The following is a 22,974-nucleotide window of genomic DNA, read 5'->3' as shown; positions in this document are numbered from 1 at the left end:
CCTCCCACTTGACTTCCACCAGTGTCTACTTCCTCTTTCCTCACCCCTTTTCCACCAGTATCTGCCCCCTCTCTCCCACCCAACCCACATCCACCAGTGCCTGCCCCCTCACTCCCACTTAACTCACATCCACTAGCACCTGTCCCTCTCTCTCCCCAACCCTACATCCACCAGCATTTGACCCAAGCATCACCACCACTATTGTTGCTTTCCCAAAGCAGCAGCAACAAACTGAAATAAATCAACAACAGGTGCTTCCACAGCTGCCGGCTTTGCCCCGGAAGACATAACATCAGAGAGGGCGGGCTGGCAGCTGCAGATATGTATGGGAAGGACCCAGACATGGTTTGTTTCAGTTTGCCACTGCTGTTTGGGGAAAGCAGCTGCAGCACAAGATTAAAGAGTGGTACCAAAACATAGAAATATGATGGCAGATAAAATGGCCCATCCAGTCTGCCCATCCGCAATAACCATTATCTCTTTCTCTCTCAGAGAGATCCCACATGCCTATCTCAGGCCCTATTGAATTCAGACATAGTCTCTGTCTCCACCACCTCTTCCATGAGACTGTTCCACGCATCTACCATCCTTTCTGTAATAAAAAGTATTTCCTTAGATTACTCCTGAGCCGATCACCTCTTAACTTCATCCTATGCCCTCTCATTTCAGAGCATCCTTTCAAATGAAAAGAGACTTGACTCATGCACATTTACATCACATAGGTATTTAAATGTCTCTCAAACAAAAAAATAGTAGTAACAACTAAAACATTTACCATAGATGGCAGCTCCCTCAAATGTTTTACAGTGGTACCTTGGATTACGAGTATAATCCGTTCCAGGAGCATACTCGTAATCCAAAATGCTCGTTTATCAAAGCGAGATTCCCCATAGGAAATAATGGAAACTCGCTTTGATGCGTTCCCCCCCCCCCTGCCTCGAACCGGCATTGCTCCCCTCGAAGGCCCCCCCTGCGATCAGGCACCCCCCCTGCCTCGAACTGGCATCCCCCCGCCACGATCCGACCCCCCCCCCCCGCCACGATTGGGTGACCCCCCCCCCCCGCCGCTTCTTACCCTCATCTGGGCACTCTTGAAGACCGGCCCTCGTCCGGCATCTGAGCATGCTCAAGGCCTGCGAGTTCACGTTCTGAACGTGAACTCGCAGGCCTTGAGCATGCTCAGATGCTCAAGGCTCAGCAGACGAGGAGTCCGATCTTCTAGAGTGCCCAGATGAGGGTAAGAAGCGGCAGGGGGGGTGCCCAATTGTGTCGGGGGGGATGTCGGATCGTGTCAAGGGGGGGGGTGTGCCCAATCGTGTCGGGAGGGTCGGATCGTGGCAGGGGGTGTCCAATCGTTTCGGGGGGGGGGGGCGGATCGTGGCGGGGGGGGGGGAGTGCTGGATCGCAGGGGGGGGGGGTGCTCGTAAATCGAGCCATGCTTGGTTTCCAAGGCACCGATTTTGCAAATGTTTTGCTCGTCTTGCAAAACACTCGCAAACCGGTGCACTTGTAAACCGAGGTACCACTGTAGTTCCCTCGACCCTGAAGAAAGTTTCCAGTGAAACATGCATGTCGGGAGAGGTGGCTTAATGGAAGATAACTATTGCCCTGAAGAATTACTTTAAAGCTAAGTAATGATTATTTTAAGAATGAAGTTTATTGAAAAATGACACGATAAAAAATTTTACATATATAAGAATTCAATAAAAGTTGGACCAATGGAGATGTGAACAACCAGAAGTATGCTGTGCCTGGTTGAATTCTGAAGGTCCATACAAAAATCTAAAAATTAAAAAATTGTTTGCTGGTTGGTTCAATCGGTAGTATATACCCCACATTTATACAAGAGTAGGTCCAGGATTGGGATTATATACTAGTACTTGAAATTTGTGGTTTAGATTTTTGTACTAGATATAGTGGCATGATTCTTTTTTTTTTTTAATAATTCTTTATTCATTTTCAGACTTACAATAAGTGTGACAATATGTCTAAACAAATTAACAATAAATATATCACTTAATAATCCTCAATAATACAAATAAGCTCTTATCACCCATCCTTCCCACCCATTCCTATCATATAGTCAAATATCATGTACAATATGTGATTATAAAATTACCCCCCTACCAATGAATTCGTATAGTTAAGGGAAACAATGTCATCTAATAAGTACAATCAGCATGATTCTTGATGCCATAGAAACATGATGGCAAAAAATGGCCAACTGTCCCATCCAGCCTGCCCATCCACAGTAACCATTATCTCTTCCTTTCTCTAAGAGATCCCACATGCCTTTCCTAGGCTTTCCTGAATTCAGACACAGTCTCTGACTCTACCACCTCTACCGGGATACAGTCCCACGCATCTACCACCCTTTGTGTAAAAAAGTATGTCTTTAGAGCATATCACCTCTTAATTTCATCCTATGCCCTCTCATTCCAGAGCTTCCTTTCAAATGAAAGAGACTCGACTCGTGTGCATTTACATCACGTAAGTATTTAAACGTCTATCATATCTCCCCTCTCTCGCCTTTCCTCCAAAGTATACAGATTGAGACATTGTCCCCATACGCCTTAAGATGAAGAAGCCTTCCTCTGGACCAACTCCATTCTTTTTATATCTTTATGAAGGTGCGGCCACCAGAATTGTACACAATATTCTAAATGAGGTCTCACCAAAGTCTTACATAGGGGCATCAATACCTCCTTTTCCTAATGGCCATACCTCTCCCTATGTACCCTAGCATCTTTCTAGCTTTTGCCATCACCTTTTTAACCTGTTTGGCCACCTTAAGATCATCACATACAAACACACCCAAAACCCAATCTTCTGTCATGCACATAAGTTCTTCACCCCCTAAATTGTACTGTTCCCTTGGGTATTTGTAGCCCAAATGCATGACCTTGTGTTTCTTAGCATTACATTTTAGCTGCCAAATTTCAAACCATTCTCAAGCTTTGCCAGGTCTTTCTTCATGTTATTCACACCATCCGGTGTATCTACTCTATTGCAGATTTTTGTATCATCCGCAAAGAGGCAAATCTTACCCGACAACCCTTCAGCAATATCATTTATAAAAATCTTAAAAAGAACAGGCCCAAAGAACAGAACCTTGAGGCACACCCTGTCCTCAGAGCGATCTTCACTGATCACTACCCTCTGTCGCCTTCCACTCAACCTACTTCTTCCTTACTTCCACTTTTATGGAGAGGGACCACATCTGCCCTTCTCCAGTACCACTCACGACTCTAGAGACTCGTTGAAAAGGTCAGTCAGTGGAGCTACCAGAACTTCCTTATGTTCCTTCAGAACCCTCGGAGGGTACACCATCCGACCTCGTCACTTTGTTTACCATTATTTTAGGTAGCTCCTCATGAACACAAATAACCCTCTGAAAATCGATCAGGTTACTCCTCCATCCCTATTCATGTTTGTCTTCTACGGTCTCGCTCCCGGCGCTTCGGCTGTGAACACAGAACAGAAATATTTGTTAAGCAATTCGGCCTTTTCTTTATCAGCTTATACATATTCATCCCCTTCACCTTTGAGTCTCACAATGCCACTTTTGCACTTCTTCCTATCACTAATATCTATAAAATGTCTTGTCTCTTGTTTTACCGTGTCAACTATTTTTTTTCTTCCATTTGCATCTTTGCTTTCCTGACTACACGACCAGCCTTTCTTAACTTTTCCAGAAAAGAGAGGCCTGTCTTCCTCTTTCTGCATTCTTTTGTAGTTTATGAAAGCTAACCTCTTATTCCTTACCTTATCAGCTACTACTTTTGAGAACCAGAGCAGCCTTCTTTTCCTCTCACTAGCTTGCATCACAAAAAGGTTTTGTCGCCCTTACAATTGCTCCTTTCAGTTTTGCCCACCACATTTCCACTCCTTCCAGACGTTCCCATTCAGACAATAATTTCTTGACGTAAACCCCCATCCAAACAAAGTTAATATTTCAAAAGTCTAGATCCTTTGCTTTTGAATGAGCCTTCTCTATACCCATCTTAATATCAAATCATACCATGCAGTGATCACTGGATGCCAGATGATCACCCACTATATCAGAAACACTTTCCCAGTTTGTAAGCACCAAGTCCAGTATGACCCCGTCCCTCATGGGTTCTATTACCAACTGCTGGAACAGTTCTCCTTGTAGAAAATCCAGGATCTCCCTACTTCTACAAGACACCGCTATAGGGATACCCCAATCAACATCCAACAAGAAACTGCCTCTTATCAGCATAAGCAGCTGGTTTTGGAGCCGACTAAGATGACTGGAATTTACTTTTGGATCTATTCAATGAATTCCAGTTTTGCTTATGTTGAGTGAGCTTGCTCCTCTCCCAGACACGGAATATTGGATAGTTGGTCTTGTAAATTGATGTCCATGTCAGAGACTAGTAGCCAAGCTAAACATCTCATTGCCACAAACATCCATCCGGGCCATATAGTTTGAAAAAGACTATGAATAGTCTGCTGATACTACTCCAAACATTCTGTGGAAATGTATTGTTTGAACTCAGTCAACTTTTTTACCAGATGTTTAAAATAGAATGACATATAAAAATTATGGCCAACATCGCATTTTGGTAGAGCCGACATCCAAATTTGTCCATGGTCCGACCCTCATGATCTAGTGGTGCAAAAGCGTAGACCCTGGTGCTAGAAGACTTCTTGAGGGTGGGCTCTACCAGCATCGATTGGTGTTGAAGCTGCAGCTTGTCAAACCCTGGAAAAGATATGATTCTATAGAGAGAGTCAATTTTCATGGGGACTTCAATAATCATAAGAGGAGTTTCCCAGTTATGAAACAAGGCTTCTTTTAGGAGATAATGTAAAAGCAGCTTGAGAAGTTCCTTAGTGGCTCATCATAGTCCAAGGCGTCTAAAAGCTTTGCTCTTGGCTCATTATCTGCTTCTAGTTTGACTGGTAAAACCTGTCCCAAATGCCACACATACTTAGTAAAAGAGTCCTTCTTGAGGAGACCTTCTTGGAGGAGGAGAAGGATCCGATGGTATTCCATAAGACTCAGGAGTAGACAAGGTAGCTTCACACTCAGAATCAGTAGGGTGTTGAGATAGGTCAGAATCAACCACCCGAACCTCAGAAGATTCTCTGAATGATGATGTATGAGGAGGAGAACGGTGAGATTGGTGAGACAATGCTCATAAGAACATAAGCATGCCTCTGCTGGGTCAGACCTGAGGTCCATCGTGCCCAGCAATCTGCTCATGCGGCGGCCCAACAGGTTCAGGACCTGTGAAGTAATCCTCTATCTATACCCCTCTATCCCTTTCTCCAGCAGGAAATTGTCCAATCCTTTCTTAAACCCCAGTACCGTTCTCTGCCCTATTACATCCTCTGGAAGCGCGTCCACCACACGTTGGGTAAAGAAGAACTTCCTGGCATTTGTTTTGAATCTGTCCCCTTTCAACTTTTCCGAGTGCCCTCTTGTTCTTTTATTTTTTGATAGTTTGAAGAATCTGTCCCTCTCTACTCTCTCTATGCCCTTCATGATCTTGTATATCTCTATCATATCCCCTCTAAGTCTCCTCTTCTCCAGGGAAAAGAGACCCAGCTTCTCCAATCTCTCAGCGTATGAGAGGTTTTCCATCCCTTTTATCAGACGTGTCGCTCTCCTCTTAACCCTCTCGAGTAATGCCATATCCTTCTTAAGGTACGGCAACCAATATTGGACGCAGTACTCCAGATGCAGATGCACCATCGCCCGATACAACGGCAGGATGACTTCTTTCATTCTGGTTGTAATACCCTTCTTGATTATACCTAGCATTCTGTTCACTCTCTTAGCGGCCGCCGCGCACTGTGCCATCGGCTTCATTGTCATGTCCATCATTACCCCCAGGTCCCTTTCTTGTGTACTCTCATTCAGTAACATCCCTCCCATCATATAGTTGTACCTCGGGTTTCTGCTACCCACATGTAATACTTTACATTTCTCAACGTTGAACTTCATCTGCCATCTTGTCGCCCATTCTTCTAGTTTGTTCAAGTCCCTTTGCAATTCTTCGCAGTCCTCTTTGGTCCGAGCTCCACTGAATAATTTTGTGTCATCCGCAAATTTTATTATCTCACACTTCGTCCCTGTTTCTAGATCATTTATGAACATATTAAATAGCAGCGGCCCGAGTACCGAGCCCTGCGGAACACCACTCGTGACCCTCCTCCAGTCCGAGTAGTGGCCCTTCAACCCTACCCTCTGTTTCCTACCCGCCAACCAGTTTCTGACCCATCTATGTATGTCTCCTTCGACCCCATGGTTCTTCAGTTTCCGGAGTAGACGTTCAGGGGGCACCTTGTCGAAGGCTTTTTGGAAATCTAGGTAAATGATGTCTATGGGGTCTCCTTTGTCCATCCGTTTGTTAATTCCTTCAAAAAAGTGTAATAAGTTAGTTAGGCACGATCTCCCCTTGCAGAAACCATGTTGGCTAGTTATCAGAAGTTTGTGTCTTTCAAAATGTTCATCGATGCTTTGTTTTTATCAGTGCTTCCGCCATTTTCCCTGGAACCAAGGTCAGACTCGCCGGTCTGTAGTTTCCCAGGTTACCTCTTGATCCCTTTTTAAAAATGGGCGTAACATTGGCTATCTTCCAATCCTCTGGGATCACGTCTGTTTTCAGGGATAGGTTGCAAATTTGCCGCAGTAGTTCCACTATCTCCTCCTTTAATTCCTTCAGAACCCTTGGATGGATTCCATCTGGACCCGGGGATTTGTCAGTTTTTAGTTTTTCTATCTGCCTGCGCACATCTTCAAGGTTCACTTCCATGGATGTTAATTTTTGTGTTTGATCTCCATTGAAGAATTGCTCAGGTTCCAGTATGTTGGTTGTGTCTTCGTTTGTAAATACAGACGAAAAGAATGTGTTTAGTCTTTCTGCAACTTCTTTCTCCTCCTTCACCACTCCCTTCCTTTCTCCGTCGTCTAGCGGTCCCACCTCCTCCCTAGCCGGCTGCTTCCCTTTAACATATCTAAAGAATGGCTTGAAATTTCGTGCTTCCCTGGCTAGCCTCTTTTCATACTCTCTTTTGGCTTTTCGAACCACACATTCTTTTTGATACTTCCTGTGCTTTTCCCATTTCCCCTTAGTTTTGTCCTTTTTCCAGTTCCTGAATGAATTTTTCTTATTGCCTATCGCTTCCTTCACTATTTTTGTTATCCACGCCGGGTCTTTTGTTTGACTCTTTTTGCACCCCTTTCTGAATCTGGGGATATATAGATTTTGCACCTCGTTCACCGTGTCCTTGAAAAAAGACCAGGCATGTTCTACCGTTTGCCATTTTTTGGAAGTGTTCTTAAGTTTCTTCCTTACCATTTCCCTCATTCCTTTCCTAAAGTTAAAAGTTGTCGCTATGGTTCTCTTTCCTTTCAGTAGTCCTACCTCAACCTTGAACTTGATCATGCTATGATCGCTGTTTCTCAACGGTCCCACTACTTCTACTTCCTTTGCAGGTCCCCTTAACCCATTAAGGATTAAATCCAGAGTGGCATTTCCTCTCGTCGGTTCTCTAACAAGCTGCTCCATGAAGCAATCTTGTATAGCCTCCAGGAATTCTGTCTCCCTAGCGCATTTTGAGCTTCCAAGACTCCAGTCAATCCCGGGGTAGTTGAAGTCTCCCATAATAACCGTGTTACCGCTTTTGCATTCGCGCTTCATCTCGGCTTCCATTTCTTCATCGATATCTCTGGTTTGCCCGGGTGGACGATAGTATAGGCCCATCTTTATTTCAGGCCCTTTCCTTCCTGGTATTTTAACCCATAGTGATTTCAGCCTGTTAGTCATCTCTGCTGTGTCCATTCTTGTTGACTGTATGTTTTCTTTTATGTATAGGGCTATTCCACCTCCTTTCTGTCCTGACCTATTCTGCGGTAGTGCTGTATCCCATTTGCTTTCCTCATTCCACCATGTTTCAGAGATTCCAATGATGTCTATGTCCTCTGCATTGGCCATGGCTTCTAATTCCTCCATTTTATTTCTTAGGCTCTTTGCATTAGTATATATGCAATTTAGATCCTGGTATTTTGTAGTCTTCATTTCCTTTCCCTGTGTTGCGGTCTTTAGTGTCTTCTCTTTTGCTACAATCTTTCTAATCTCCTCTTCTGGGTTAGTCGACTCCTGTAATTTGTCCCTTGTTGTTATTTCCCAGCCTTGTTTCCCCATAGTATCTTCACGGGATACCTTCTTCCGAATCGCAGACGCTTGGTCGACTGTCGGCTTTCCCCTTCCTCTCAGTTTAAAGCCTGTTCTAGTCCTCTCCTGACGTTGCTTGCTAGAAGTCTAGTTCCCGCCAAGCTCAGATGCAGTCCATCTCTCCTGTAGAGCTTGCTCTTGCCCCAGAACGTTGTCCAGTTCCTCACGAAGTGGATTCCTTCTTCCTCACACCATTTCCTCATCCATGCATTTATTGATTGTAGTTCCTCTTGCCTTTTCACATCTGCCCTCGGTACCGGTAGGATCTCCGAGAACGCTATCTTCTGGGTCCTCATCTTCAGCTTTCTTCCCAGAATCTTGAATTGTTCTATCAGTGAGCTTCTTCTGTAGTCTCTCCTGCTGACATCATTCGTCCCGATGTGGATCATTACTGTGGTATCTTCCGTCTCTGCCCCTTCCAGGATCTTTCCAATTTTGTCCACGATGTCCTTAGTTCTTGCTCCTGGGAGGCAGATCACCAGTCAATCCTCTCTCCCTCCTGGCTACGTGGATGTCCACATGCCTCAGGATCGAGTCTCCCACTAGGATCGCTGACTTTCCCTTCTTTAAATTTCGCTTTGGTCTCAAGTCAGTGTCCTCGGTGTGCTGCGCTTGTTGTTCTCCCTTCCATGTTGGTATAACTTCATCTTCCATCTGAAGTTCGTTCTCTTGCACCCTCCTCCTGTATGCTTCCTCAATGAAGTTCGAGTTCCCTGACTTCCTCCTCAATGTGTCTCTCACTCCTGAAGTCCTCAGCTGTCCTGATTGGGTCCTCTGTGGTGTAAAGTCCTTCTAGCTCCTGTATCTTGTCCTCTAGTCGCTTGGCTTCCTTCTTCAAGCTTTTTAGCTCCTGACACCGACCACCTTCGGTACTTATCTGATGAGGAGCAGGAAGAACAAAGGGAAGGTCTTTTACTTCCAGTAGCATGGGATCGACAGTGTCTAGTTGAAGAAACATGACGCTGCCTCGAATAAGAATGATGGCGCTTCGATGAAGAGCAATGCTCAGAGGCAGAGGATCAATGTCTTGATGAAGATCGTCGATGCACACAAGGAAATTGATGCGATGTTGATCGATGCCTCGATGGAGATCTGGTACCCTGTGGCCTCGATGTGCTATGCTGAGACTGGGCTGGTACTGAGGAAGTGGAAAAACAGCTGTGCAGCATGCAGCCTAAGGATGTCTCCAAGCTCCCTCCGAAAGAACTCGTTGAGTTTTTCTTTGAAGAGCTGCACCGGTAGCCTTGATTCAAGTGCCGATACCATTGGTGCAGCAGTTTGTCTCAGGCTGGGTAACCTCGGTGAGGACGCACACCCTAAAGGAGAAAACCCCTGTGGAGATGGAGAGCAATGATGTCGCTTTTTAGCCTGCATCAAGGGACTCTTAATTGGAAGAGGCTTGCAATGTTGGCTGGGAAGAGGATGGCTTCTCAGCTAGCTTCCCCAATGCCAGGATGTCATTCGATGCTGATGCATCACAACGCTTATTGGCATCCATTGACGACCCAAAAACCTTCTCTTGTTGGAGGCATCTTGCTTTAAAAAAAATGCTTCTGTACGGTAGTGTAGCGCAGGCAGGACTCCACATGATGTTCAGGGCCTAAGCACTGCAAACACCAGCTATGCAGGTTAGTTAAGAATATAGGCCACTGACACCACTTTTTAAAAATCATCAACGGCTTCAACATGGATGGGAAAATAGCACTGGCAAAGTTAAACTCAATGTTTAAATATAGTATTCTGAGAAAAAGAAAAGATATTCAAAGGCTAGAAGCCTTGAGAAATACCTCATGCAACAGCAGAAACAACCCCCTAAAAGGGCAAAAGCCCACCGTGAGAGAACGACATCCCCCTAAAAAAAAAAAAAAAAAGTTATTTAAGAAAAAGGCTAATTAGTAGACCAAAATAAAGTCTAAAAGAATGGCGGGTTGAAGGCACATGAACCGGATGAAGTCCAAAATACAACTTCTTTGCTCTGTGGAGAGCGAAGAACTGTGTGCGCCTAGGTTGGGCAGGAAGGCACTCGCGCATGCACGGTATGGAAGTTATGGTTCACTTTTAAAACTGTCTATACCGGACTCCATGCATGACATCACCCACATGCAAGAATATTCTGCCTGCTTGTCCTTGGATAAAGGTAATTTACAGCAGTAAATTGAATGGAATAAGATACTAAAAATCAGAATGAAAAAATTATTGTATTTTTAGAAAGTATCTGAAGTCAAGTCTTGCTATTTAGATTGAGGTTTAAAAGATGGCAGATTTTTTTGTCTCTTGCAACAGAACTGATTGATCAGCAAAGTATTTAAATATTTTACTGATATTTATCCTTCTGTTATATTATTTTTATTAAGTACATGAATTTGTATCCCACCTAGAACTGAAGATAATAAAACAATCTAATCCATTCTAACAAACAAGTAATAAATATTAGCTGTTTTATTAAACCAAGCACACAATCAAAGTATGTTTAACTGTTAACATCCTTCAAAGCATTGTCCTGTAGGATTATGACATTGTGCAACAGTTCTGGATTTTTCTCCCATACTGCATGACACAGATGGTACTGCAGAAATGACTTGTAATACTATGCATTCATAGTGTGTCCCTCACAAACTGGATGACACACAAGACAACTTGGGAGATTACTTTGAAAGAGGTTAACAGTTAAAACACTTTGTACTTTGTTGTTCATGCTGTACACTATATGCCTTAATAAAACAATTTCAATTATCATGTTTTTGTTTTTTTGTTTTTTGCTTCTCCCCTACCAGAGATTGCTGCACTCATCTTTCATCTGGTGACATTAAGAAGTACATATCACACACTTTCATTGAAGCATTTTCAAAAGAAAATAAAAAGTTGCCATGACTTCATTTTGTATCGACTGTAAAAGTCTTATTTGAGAAACCACTGTTTATCTCTGATATGAGCATGGTTTGGAACCTAGAGTCGCTTCTGTCAGATAGGATGCTGTGCATGATGGACCTTATGTCTCACTCAGTAAAGTATTCATGTCACGTCATATAAAAATCATTTCAGATCAAGAAGAAATCATTTAGAAGTCAAACTACCCTCAGATAATCTGCAAATTGATTCAACAAATTTATCATACGTTGCAAATTAATTAATGCTACATAATTTTCCCTAAATAAATTTTTAACACAATTACAAGTATTTCTTGTAAAGCATAAATTAAAAAAAAAAAAAAAAAAAAATCAAGTTACCTTTCTAACAGGTGGTTTTCTTATGATCTCTTCAAAATTGTCATCTGCTTTTAATGTCTGAAAGTTTTCATGTAAAATTCTTATCTTCTTTTCATTATCCCAGCCTGCTGGACTTTAAATATACAGAAAAACACAATTTTTTTTATTTTAAAACTTCACAACCATATATCTTCATCACAATTTCTGCTACATGCTCTAATGCAAATGCTCTTAACTAAGTCTTTGGGACACACTCAGCCAATCAGGTTTTCAGGATAGTCATCATGAATATGGTACAAAATACCAACTAGCACTGCTATAATCTGATTGTTACTAAGTCAGTCAGTGGAGGAAACCTACAGAGTATCCAGCAATTACTAAAATGTGGAGGAAAAAAAAAAAAGCCTCAGACTTTAGTAGCATAAACTTAGAAAGCTTCAAGTTGCCTTCACTGGCATTCAAACCTCCCCCCCCCCCCAAAAAAAAAAAAAAAAAAAAAAATCCCTCCACAACACTTTTGCAGCAAATATCTCAAAAAAGGTCCACATCACTACTGTGCACAGGAATATTTTATAAGTCATTTATCTTAAACTGAAGATGTCAACTCATGGTCTACAGTTTCTAAATTTCAAGCAGTTCTCAATTCTCTAAACACTTCCATTATTCCAGAAAAATAATTTAATCTCTATTACTCCAGCAAAAGAATTTCCAATCCCGACAAGGGTTCTTGTTTCATCAGATTGCCTGGCTGCATCAGGGGAGAACTATCCATACAGTACACTAATATGGCTGGCTTAAAAAAAGAATACTAACAGATTCACTTCCGGGGAAAGCATAAAAAGTGTACTTAACTCCCCCCCCCAAAAAAAAAAATATTCTACTTTTTGATTTAAACCCTGCAACCAAATTGTATTCAGAGTAAAGATCCATCTCTGCTCCAACTGATATAATCTCTTTTTGATGATACCTCAACAGGATAACTGAATCACACAGTTTAATAGTATAGTAAAAATCCTTGAAAGAATGATTTTTATTAACATATATTAGGAGATCCACTTACCTTCTGTGCTCAATGAGCCGCGTTTTAATCAGCTTCAAAGTATGACCCCATAGCACAGTTGACAGGGGTACACCAAAAGGTATACAACATTGGAAGAAATACATGTAATAAAGAATCATGGATACCAGGGATACATACCTCGGTACCTTCTTGCATTATCTCACATACTGCATATTGGCTGCAACAAAATGATCTACCTGCCCTTGTTCCCTCACAGTCCAAACATCTGATTTGTAATTCGAGGTCCTCATGCTTCACAATGAACTCTCCTTCCAGCCAGCTTGGATTGCCGTCCTCTATGCTTTTGATATTCTCAGCATTTCAACTTAATGGGTTCCTGATGAAGGGACTCCTTGTCACCGAAACCGCGCTCGGTTGAACCCTGTTTGATGAACAAGTCATGCTATTTGCTTTTGGATGTGTGGTTATTTGAAGGATTTTATCTATTCGTCAATTCAAGCTAAGTACTATCTTTTTGGAGTTGGCTGGGGGGTTCTTTGAGTGGTATCTTGGCCTACGTGTGTGAATGTAATTTATTGATTCATTAATCACTGTGCTTTTTATTCACTGCACCATTATTCACTTTTATGTTAGGCACACGAGAGATTTCCTGTGATGGTGTGCAGGTAGGGACTTCCCGCCGCTGCCTTGTGTTTAGCACTGGAGGCTTGTCCTCCCTTCGCTATTATCTCACACTGAGGATATCCCGTTTCACTTTTCCTTTGGTGTCTGATTTATATTAGTTTATAGTAGTTTAGGGTGTTTTACCCGGTTCACTCTCTTACGTCCAGGATACTGCTCTCTGAACCTATTGACTACACTGCATTTCTGTTATTTCTTTTTGCAAGTTCCTTCGGCAGTATCTTTTGGAATTTTCGTTGTGTGCATGTATATTTTCATCATTCTGTTCTTTGCAATAGTCTCCTCCATTTTGCCCGGCACCGATATCAGAGTTACCGGTCTATAATTTCCCAGATCACCTCTGGAATCCTTTTTAAAAATTGGCATTACACTAGTCTTTAAGCCCGTTAAATTAATGGGTGCTAGAATAGATGTGTCTGTCTGTCTTTCTTTCTGTCTGTCTCTCTGGCCCCCTGTCTGTCATTCTTTCTCTCTCTCTCTCTCTCTCTCTCCTTGGCTAGTGTTTGTCTGGGTTGGTCGCTGGCTGTCTGTCTTTTTTTTTCTTTGTGTCTCTCTCCTTGCATGCTGTCTATCTGTGTTTATTCTATCTGTCTCTCTGTCTTTCTTTATGTCTGTCTCTCTCCCTGGCCCCCTGTCTTTCTTTCTGTATGTCTCTCTGTCTTTCTCCCTGGCCTCCTGCCTACATGTATTTATCTGCCTGACTGTCTCTCCGTGGCCCCCTTCTGTCTCCCTCCCCCCCTCCCCAAAGCAAGCCCGTTACATTAACGGTGCTAGACTATGTCTATCTGTCTTTCTTTCTATCTGTCTCTCTCCCTGCCCCCTATGCAGCAGCATTTCTCTCCCCCCACTTCATTTTAAGTTGTCTAAATGAACTGAATCTAATTAATTCACAACCCTACTCTTTTTTTCTCCGTCTGTAGAGGCCCCTATAGCTAATTTTTTTGGTCTTTTTCCATCTCTTCCCTTCTTTCTTTTCCTTATACCAGTTAGACAATTGCCTTTGGATGTTCCTCAGTTCCTGCCTTGGTCTCCCTCTCAGCATATAACACTTACCTCAGGTAAACATAGAAGATCCCCCCCCCCTCTTTCATTTTCTTCATCCTCTTCTTTTTCTTCCCAACAGGCCAACCCTACATCAACCCCTCAACTCGTCCTGAAGAATAGATTCCAGATTCTTCAGGAAGAAGCTGCCGACAAGGTACAGGAGCAGGCCCAGCACGAAGAACTCGAAGAACAGGAGCAGGCCCAACACGCAACCCCATCTGCTGACCGATTTCCCCCTCCACAGCGGAAGAAGCGCAGAGTTATAGTCATTGGGGACTCCATGCTGAGGGGCACCGAGGGACCAATCTGCAGACCGGATGCACACTCAAGAGAGGTTTGCTGTCTGCCTGGAGCCAAAATACGGGACGTCACCTCCAGCCTGGGTAAACTACTTACACCTCATGACCATTTTCCTATGCTTCTTATCCATATAGGTACGAATGACACTGCCAGGAACACCCCGGAGACCATCACCAGAGACTTCGGAGCCTTGGGTGAGAGGCTGAAGCAGACAAGTGCGCAGGTGGTCTTCTCATCAATCCTACCAGTTAGAGGCAAGGGAAGAGCCAGAGATGAATGCATCCGGAGAACGAATGAATGGCTACGAGGATGGTGTCGAGATATGAACTTCAGATTCCTGGATCATAGAGAGGCACTGCAGGGACTACAGGGACCAGACGGACTTCATTTGACCAGCAGAGGTAAGAACATCTTCGGACACCGACTAGCCCGCCTGCTTCACAGGGCTTTAAACTAGGTAAGTTGGGGGAGGGGACCCACTCATATACTGGTGTGGAAAGGAACTATTCTGATGGGACGAATCGACACTCTATTTCCGAGGTAAGGACACAATTTGCAAACAATTCTCTAGGAGCCACACAGACTCAGTCAGGAATAGCCTTACAGGGACTCAACAAACGCAAAGGGTGGAGGGCCATGTATGTTAATGCACACAGTTTAGGCAATAAAATTCTAGAACTGGAAACTGAAATTAGGGATGCCAACCTGGACGTGGTGGCAATATCCGAGACTTGGTTCACGGACGCACATGGGTGGGATATGGCTATACCGGGGTACAATCTACTTCGTCAGGACAGGAAGGGCAGGTTAGGTGGAGGGGTAGCACTATACATTAAAGAGGGCATCAAAACCACCAGGATCACTGATGTCAAGTATACCGGGGAGTCCCTCTGGATAAACCTGGCAAGAGGTGGCAAAAAATGCCTGTATCTTGGTGTCGTATACAGACCTCCAAGACAACCGGAAGACATGGACGCAGAATTAATTGAAGACATAGAGAATATAACTCTACGGGGCGACACTGTACTGCTAGGAGACTTCAACATGCCGGATGCAGACTGGAACACATTTTCAGCAACAACCAGCAGCAGCAGGAGGCTTTTGACCTCCATAAAAGGAGTACATCTCAGACAAATGGTAACGGAGCCCACTAGGGCCCAGGCGATCCTAGACCTGGTACTCACCAACGGGGAAAGCGTCTCAGAGGTCGCGGTAGGAGATACGCTAGCCTCCAGCGACCATAACATGGTATGGTTCAACCTTGGGAAAGGATCCCCTAAATCAATTACAAAAACAAAGGTGCTCAAATTCCGGGACACCGACTTCGCACGCATGGGAGATTTCGTTCATCAGACGCTGCAGGACCAAGCAGAGACCGGCAATGTGGAAACTATGTGGTCGTACCTGAAATCATCTATACACGAAGCAACTAATCGCTACATAAAATCAGTAGATAAAAGACAAAGAAACAACAAACCCCAATGGTTCACTGAAGAGATCTCGCACCTCATTAAGGAGAAAAAAAAAGCATTTCTTTCCTACAAACGTACGCAGAGAAAAGAAACTAAAGTAGAATATAAGACCAGATCTGCAGCGGTCAAAAGAGCAGTTAGGGAGGCCAAACTTCGAGTGGAAGAAACTCTGGCAAAAAACATTAAAAAAGGGGACAAATCCTTCTTTAGGTATATCAGTGACAGGAAAAGGAACACAGACGGTATAGTACGTCTTAGACAATCGGACGGAAACTACGCGATGGCAGATTCAGAAAAAGCAGAACTACTAAATGAATATTTCTGCTCAGTCTTCACCCGCGAAGCACCGGGACACGGACCACAGTTGATGATAAAACAAGACATGGATGACCCGTTTCAGAATTTTGAATTCACACCTGGGGACGTCTACAACGAACTGGCAAAGCTAAAGGTAAACAAGGCCATGGGTCCGGACAATTTACACCCAAGAGTGCTCAGAGAATTGAGAGATGTTCTGGCGGAACCGTTGACAATGCTATTCAATCTCTCACTAAGTACGGGGATAGTTCCGTTGGACTGGAAAACAGCCAATGTCGTTCCTCTACATAAAAAGGGTTGCAAGGCTGAGGCTGCGAACTATAGACCGGTAAGCCTCACCTCAATAGTGTGTAAACTCATGGAAACACTAGTTAAATATAAATTAGATACGATCCTGAACGAGGGAAATCTCCGGGATCCCAGCCAACATGGATTCACCAAGGGTAGGTCATGCCAGTCCAATCTAATCAGCTTCTTTGACTGGGTAACAAGAAGACTGGACTCAGGAGAGTCCTTGGACGTCGTGTACCTGGACTTCAGCAAAGCGTTTGACAGCGTCCCACACCGCAGGCTGCTGAACAAGATGAAATCGATGGGATTAGGAGAGACTCTAACTGCATGGGTTAAAGATTGGCTTAGTGGCAGACTTCAGAGGGTGGTGGTTAACGGTACCTTCTCTAAAATGTCAGAGGTGACTAGCGGAGTGCCACAGGGTTCAGTCCTGGGCCCACTCCTCTTCAACATATTCATTGGGGATCTAACTCAAGGGCTTCAAGGCAAGGTAACCTTATTCGCTGATGACGCCAAACTATGCAATATAGTAAACGGCTATAATCTACAGGATGCTATGGAGCAAGACCTGCGTACTTTAGAAAAATGGTCCTTGATCTGGCAGCTTGGCTTCAACGCCAAGAAATGTAAGGTCATGCATCTCGGTAACAGAAATCCTTGCAGAACCTACACCCTGAATGGAGAAACTTTAACAAGGACTACAGAAGAACGAGACTTGGGAGTGATCATCAGTGCTGACATGAAGGCAGCCACTCAGGTGGAGAAGGCTTCATCTAAAGCACGGCAGATGATAGGTTGTATCAAGAGAAGCTTTGTCAACAGGAAACCTGAAGTCATGATGCCATTGTACAGAGCCATGGTGAGACCTCATCTGGAATACTGTGTGCAATTCTGGAGGCCACATTACCGTAAGGATGTGCTCAGAATTGAATCGGTTCAGCGGATGGCCACCAGGTTGGTCTCGGGGCTAAAGGGTCTCCTGTACGAAGAAAGATTGAGCAAATTGCAGCTCTACACTCTCGAAGAGCGTAGGGAGAGGGGAGACATGATTGAGACTTTTAAGTACATCACGGGACGGGTCGAGGTGGAAGAGGATATCTTTCTTCTCAAGGGACCCTCGACCACAAGAGGACATCCGCTCAAACTCAAGGGAGGGAAGTTTCGTGGAGACGCCAGGAAGTACTTCTTCACGGAGAGAGTGATTGAGCATTGGAACAAGCTTCCAGTGCAGGTGGTCGAGGCACGCAGCATCCCAGACTTCAAGAACAAATGGGATACCTATGTGGGATCCCTACGAGGTCATGCCAAGGGATAGGGTCACTAGGACTTGAATTGGCGGGTCAGTAGAATGACAGTACAATTATTGTACTTTAGGGGTCAGTAGACTTAAGAGGGTGGGTAAATGGTGTGGGCAGACTTGATGGGCTATGGCCCTTATCTGCCGTCATCTTTCTATGTTTCTATGTTTCTACCTCTCCCCTTTCTGCTGTCTCCCTCCACATAGCTTCTGCATGGCTCCCTATTTATTCTTAGCACATAATTAATCCTTAAGAAACAGACGTTGGATAAGACAGCAAGACAGGCTTGTTGCTCAGGTAGCACCTGCAGGGCTGTTTTGCTGCCTCGAGTATTAAAAAGCACACTGGAAAGGATATATACAAAGGTACAGACCGGTAGGGCACTGGGGGCTAGGGAGAAAGCAAGGGCATAGGCAGAAATGCAAAAACGGCACTACCATTTGAAGTTTATTTTTAAAGTTTAAAGTTGCCACGGCGGCTCCTCTCACGATCGCTGCCTGCATCGGAAGCCTTCTCTGACGCAGGTGCGGCTCTTGAGAGGAGCTGCAGCGACTTTAAACTTTAAAAATAAACTTCAAATGGTAGTGCCGTTTTTCGTTGATGGAGGTCTGCATGAGCAGGGAGGCGGTGTGGGGCCGTAATTTTGAAGGTGGCGCAAGCTGGAGCAAATCCGTCCTGGGCCCGTGTCTGCCCTCTGCTGACAGCTGGCTTCCTCGAAGCCCTCCTCCTGCAGGCATGGACCGCCGGGGCCTGGGTGCGGCGGGGAAGGGGGGTCTTGCCTGGCTGGGGCCGGACGAATCCCGGGTCTGCTCTCCTCCTAAGTCCCGGCCTCTCACTACGCTAACTGACATAGAGAAACTGGCGCTTAGGTGTGGCTATGAGTTTGTCGGCTACAGCGCTGGAGTGCTGGTGAGGCTCTTGAGAGGAGCTGCAGAGTTCGGCTGTGCAGTGTAAAAGAGTTGGCCACAGCGCTCGAGTGTGTGACCGTTGGTTTCATCTCTCCTCTCACCCCCTGTGCATTGTAAGGCTGTCTCTTCTTATAATATTCTGTTCCCTGACCTGGACAGACATGAATCTTTGGCGGTGAGTGAGGGGGGAGTCGCCGGCTATGCTGTGCTTTGCTTTCACGATCTGACTGCCGCATACGCACTCTGACCACGTACCTACGGATCAGGGATTACAGATCACGCTGGTCTGAGTGCGCATGCGCGTCTAGCGTTTTATTATATAGGATAAAAGATGGAAAAGGAGAAATTGAGGACTGAAGGTGTAGGGAGAGGGGGAAAGGAGAAGCAAAAATCTAGTTCTAAATGGAAAGAGGCACAGAAGAGGAAAATAAAAAATATTGGGGAATCAAGATGGCGTCAGACTGAGTTGCGTCTTTGGTGGCTCCTGCAATCCTCGGCAAAATTCTTATAAAGAAGCTTTCTATTGGGATTTTCTTACTTACTGAGATGCCAAAGCGCAGGGTAAGCAGAGGAGTGATCTTCCTGCCTCCTCTTCCACCTCGTTAACGTGACAGACAGCGATAACGTCCTTTGCTGTCCCTGTTGGAATGGCTGACTCTGGGGACTTAGGTGGGCAAACCTCGGTTTTAGAGGGAAATGTTTCGCTTAGCCCCGCTGGGCCTGGAGCTCCCCCGCATCCCAGGACAATGTCGGGGATACCTACCTCAGTTCAGGAAACCCCGGAGCTGTTGTCTCCGTTGACGCTGCAGGTTTCACCCCTGACCCCAGATGGAGATCTCAACTTCCCGACTCTTCAAGCAGCCGGCGTTAGCGGTTGGAGAGCTTACTGCTTGAAGTATGGCAGGGAAGGAAGGCTCTTTCATTAAATCCTCAGACCCGATTTCTTCGGTGATTTCAGTGACTTCTCTCCCAGCTCCACTGATTAAACCATCGGTTGTGGACATGGACGCTATCTGGAGTGCTATTGAAAATTTACACAAGGTATGCACCCACTTTATATCCACTGTACAAAATACTTCAATTCAATTCAAAGATTTTGAACATAAATTTCAACAATAGGCTTCTAGAATGGATAAGGTTGATAATTCAGTTACAGAGCTTAAAGTTGCCTCTAATTTGCAATTAAAGGACAAAAGTTTTATTAGCTAGGAAAATTGAGAATATGGAAATTTTAAATAGGAATTTAAACTTAAGATTATTGAATTTCCATGTATCTAGATTACATTCTTCCACGGATTTATTTCAATTATTTCTTACTTCAGTGTTAAAATATCCAGACAATAATAAACCATCCTTACAAAAATTATACTACTTAAATGTGCCGAAAGACAAAGATAAGATGGAAGAACAACCAGGAGACTTGAATCTCACTGGTATCTTGGAATCATCACAGATTGAGATTACGGCCAGAGCTACTTTACTAGTAACTTTTGTTTTTCTACAAGATAAAGAAGCTATTCTTCGTCTGTTCTATAGGACTGATTATGTTGAATTTCATGAATGCAAAATCGCAATTTTTCCTGATGTTTCTAAGTGGGCCCAAGTCAGGCGTAAACAATTCCTGATTTATCGTCATCAATATTAAACCTGGGAGCAACCTTCCAATTACATTTCCCCTGTAAATGCTGCATACATACCAAGCTAGTAGATATATCTTCTATGAATCTGAACAGTTGCAATTCTTTTTGGAAGGTAAAGCAGCAATAAGAAAGCCAGAAGCTTCTGTGGAAACCACCATTCAGGCTGTATAAATAGAATTATCCAACAGTCCTCTGTATTTCTTTCAATCGTTTTTCTTTTTCCTTAAAATCCAACTTCCCTTGGAAGTGATTAATTTCTCTCTTCTGACTTGTGGACTGTAACCTCTACCTCTACGAATTCCTCCTTACAAACTCAGTAGCCGGTGCCTACAATCTTTTAGCCGGTGATGTTGTTACACCTCAAGCAGGAAGAGAATTCCAACGTAGCAGATCTACTTTCCTTCCTCACATCCCTAGGTTTTTCCAAGCCACCTCCGACTAAAACCCATAGGAAAGGTCACCACAGATTTGATTACATTTCTTTCCAATGCTCCAACTACCCCCAGTGTAAGTTTTAAAGATGAAACCTGGATCAAAACACAACCCAAAAGGAAACCAAGGACCAATCGCAAAATGAAAACGATTTGGACAAGAGGACAATTGAGCCCAGTAGAATTTTGGTCGCACTGTAGCTTAATATCCAACTCTGACTTAGATCCAAATTTCAGTGATCATGTCCTAAACAATATTGCACCACTGAAACTATGTAAGAAAACACATCGTTTATCAGACAGCTGGTATGATGCTGATCTATTAGCTTTAAAATGAGAAGTAAGTACATTGGAAAGAACATGGTGTAAATCGGGGAAAGATAAGAACAGATTCATCTGGTGACTAAAAGTTAAAGAGTATAAAAGAATGATTAAAGGAAAACATTGTAAACATTACTTCCAAACAATTAATTCTCCTTCGCTGAATAGCAAAGAACTTTTCAGAATAGTCAATTCTCTGTTTGACATTGATCTACATAAATGTTCTAACACAGATCTCCCACCCTCTGCTGCAAACCTAGCTGCAAACTGAAATTTGGATAGAATTGAACCTTCCAAAAAGACTACTTCGCCACTAAAATTCATAATTTGAAATCGTCTCTTGTAGCTACTAGCATAGACCTAATAATCAACCAACCTGCTCTAGAAAATGAAGGTTCAATTGCTGTTATGACCTGAAATCATTTCGAAAATCCAGATTGAAACCAATTTCTCAAGCTCTACTCTAAATATGCAAAATCCAATTGCTTATTAGACAATTGCCCATCATCTATCATGAAATCAGCCCCCTTCCCATTCAAAGCTGAACTTTTCAACTGGGTTTCTCTATGTTTGTCCACTGGCTACTTTCCGGTGGAACTCGGCCATATCCTTGTGACTCCTATTATTAAAAACTCCAAGGAGCCAGTCTCTTTGGCTGCCAACTACAGACCCATTGCCAACATACCATTTTTCCTCAAACTAATGGAAGGTCTAGTCAACCTTGATCTCATGAAATATTTAGAGAAGTTCAACATTCTACATGACTCTCAATCCGGTTTTCGCACAAATTACAGTACGGAAACAGTCTTAGCTTCACTGACTGATTACCTCTTCCATTTGTTTTCCCTAGGAAAAAGCACACTGGTACTTCAGTTCGACTTGAGTAGTGCCTTTGATCTTGTTGACCATGACATTCTGCTTAGATGCCTCGATTCTATTAGCATTTCTGGACAGGTACTAAACTGGTTTACAGGCTTCTTTAAAAAAACGCACTTACCAGGTTCACCGTGATGGAACCTTCTCCCAATATTGGTGTAATCCCTGTGGAGTTCCACAGGACTCCCCTCTCTCACCTTCTGTATTCAACGTCTATATGGCATCGTTGGGACATATGCTATCTGACTTAATATTGAAATCGTACATATACGCAGATGACATTACAATTATCATTCCCATAACCTCACTGACACAAGAGACAGAACAATTCACCTCATCTGTCCTCACTAAGGTAGAACAATGGACTACACAATTCAAATTAAAACTGAACCCAGAAAAAAATCAAGATTTTCTTGGCAAGTCCTAACTACAAGTTAACAAATACCTCTTTGAAACTAAACGGGTTAAATTACCCAATTAATTCTACTATCAAAATCCTTGGAGTCATCCTGGACAGATGCCTGACTTTTGAAGACCATACTAATGCTCAGGTTAAAAAAATGCTTTTGCATCCTTTGGAAACTTCGCACCATCAAACACTATTTTGATTTCCTCTCTTTTCGACTGCTGGTTCAATCTCTAATCTTAAGCATGTTAGATTACTGCAATATTATATACTTGGGATCCTTTAAGAAAACCATCAAACGACTGAGAGTCATTCAGAATGCTGCCGTCCGCCTCATTTACGGTCTCAAAATGTCAGTTCATGTAAGCCCGAATTACAGAAAACTACACTGGCTGCCGATGGAGGCAGGATCATCTTCAAGTTTGCCTGCCTCTGCTTCAAAACCTTAACAGGTTCATCCCCAATCTACCTGTTACACCATTTTGAATTTCCAGGGACCACCTGCACACATAGTGCCTATCTATTTGCCTTTCCATCCTTAGCTATATCTA

General features: G+C 43.6%; 1 protein-coding gene across 2 annotated transcripts in view; it reads right to left on the bottom strand.

Annotated features, from left to right (window-relative positions):
* The window catches only part of DYNC1LI1 (dynein cytoplasmic 1 light intermediate chain 1), a 141,705-nt gene that overhangs the window by 50,722 nt on the left and 68,009 nt on the right, over nucleotides 1-22,974 (bottom strand). For both annotated transcript variants that reach the window (XM_033930100.1, XM_033930101.1), the window contains one exon: nucleotides 11,438-11,549. In XM_033930100.1, coding sequence (XP_033785991.1) covers nucleotides 11,438-11,549 — 112 coding nt within the window. The remainder of the gene's footprint in view (nucleotides 1-11,437; nucleotides 11,550-22,974) is intronic.

This window comes from Geotrypetes seraphini, chromosome 2, assembly GCF_902459505.1.
Source record: "Geotrypetes seraphini chromosome 2, aGeoSer1.1, whole genome shotgun sequence".
NCBI classification, from domain to species: Eukaryota; Metazoa; Chordata; class Amphibia; order Gymnophiona; family Dermophiidae; genus Geotrypetes; species Geotrypetes seraphini.
The sequence above is the reverse complement of the archived record's forward strand: the minus strand, read 5'-3'. Positions and strand labels throughout refer to the sequence as shown.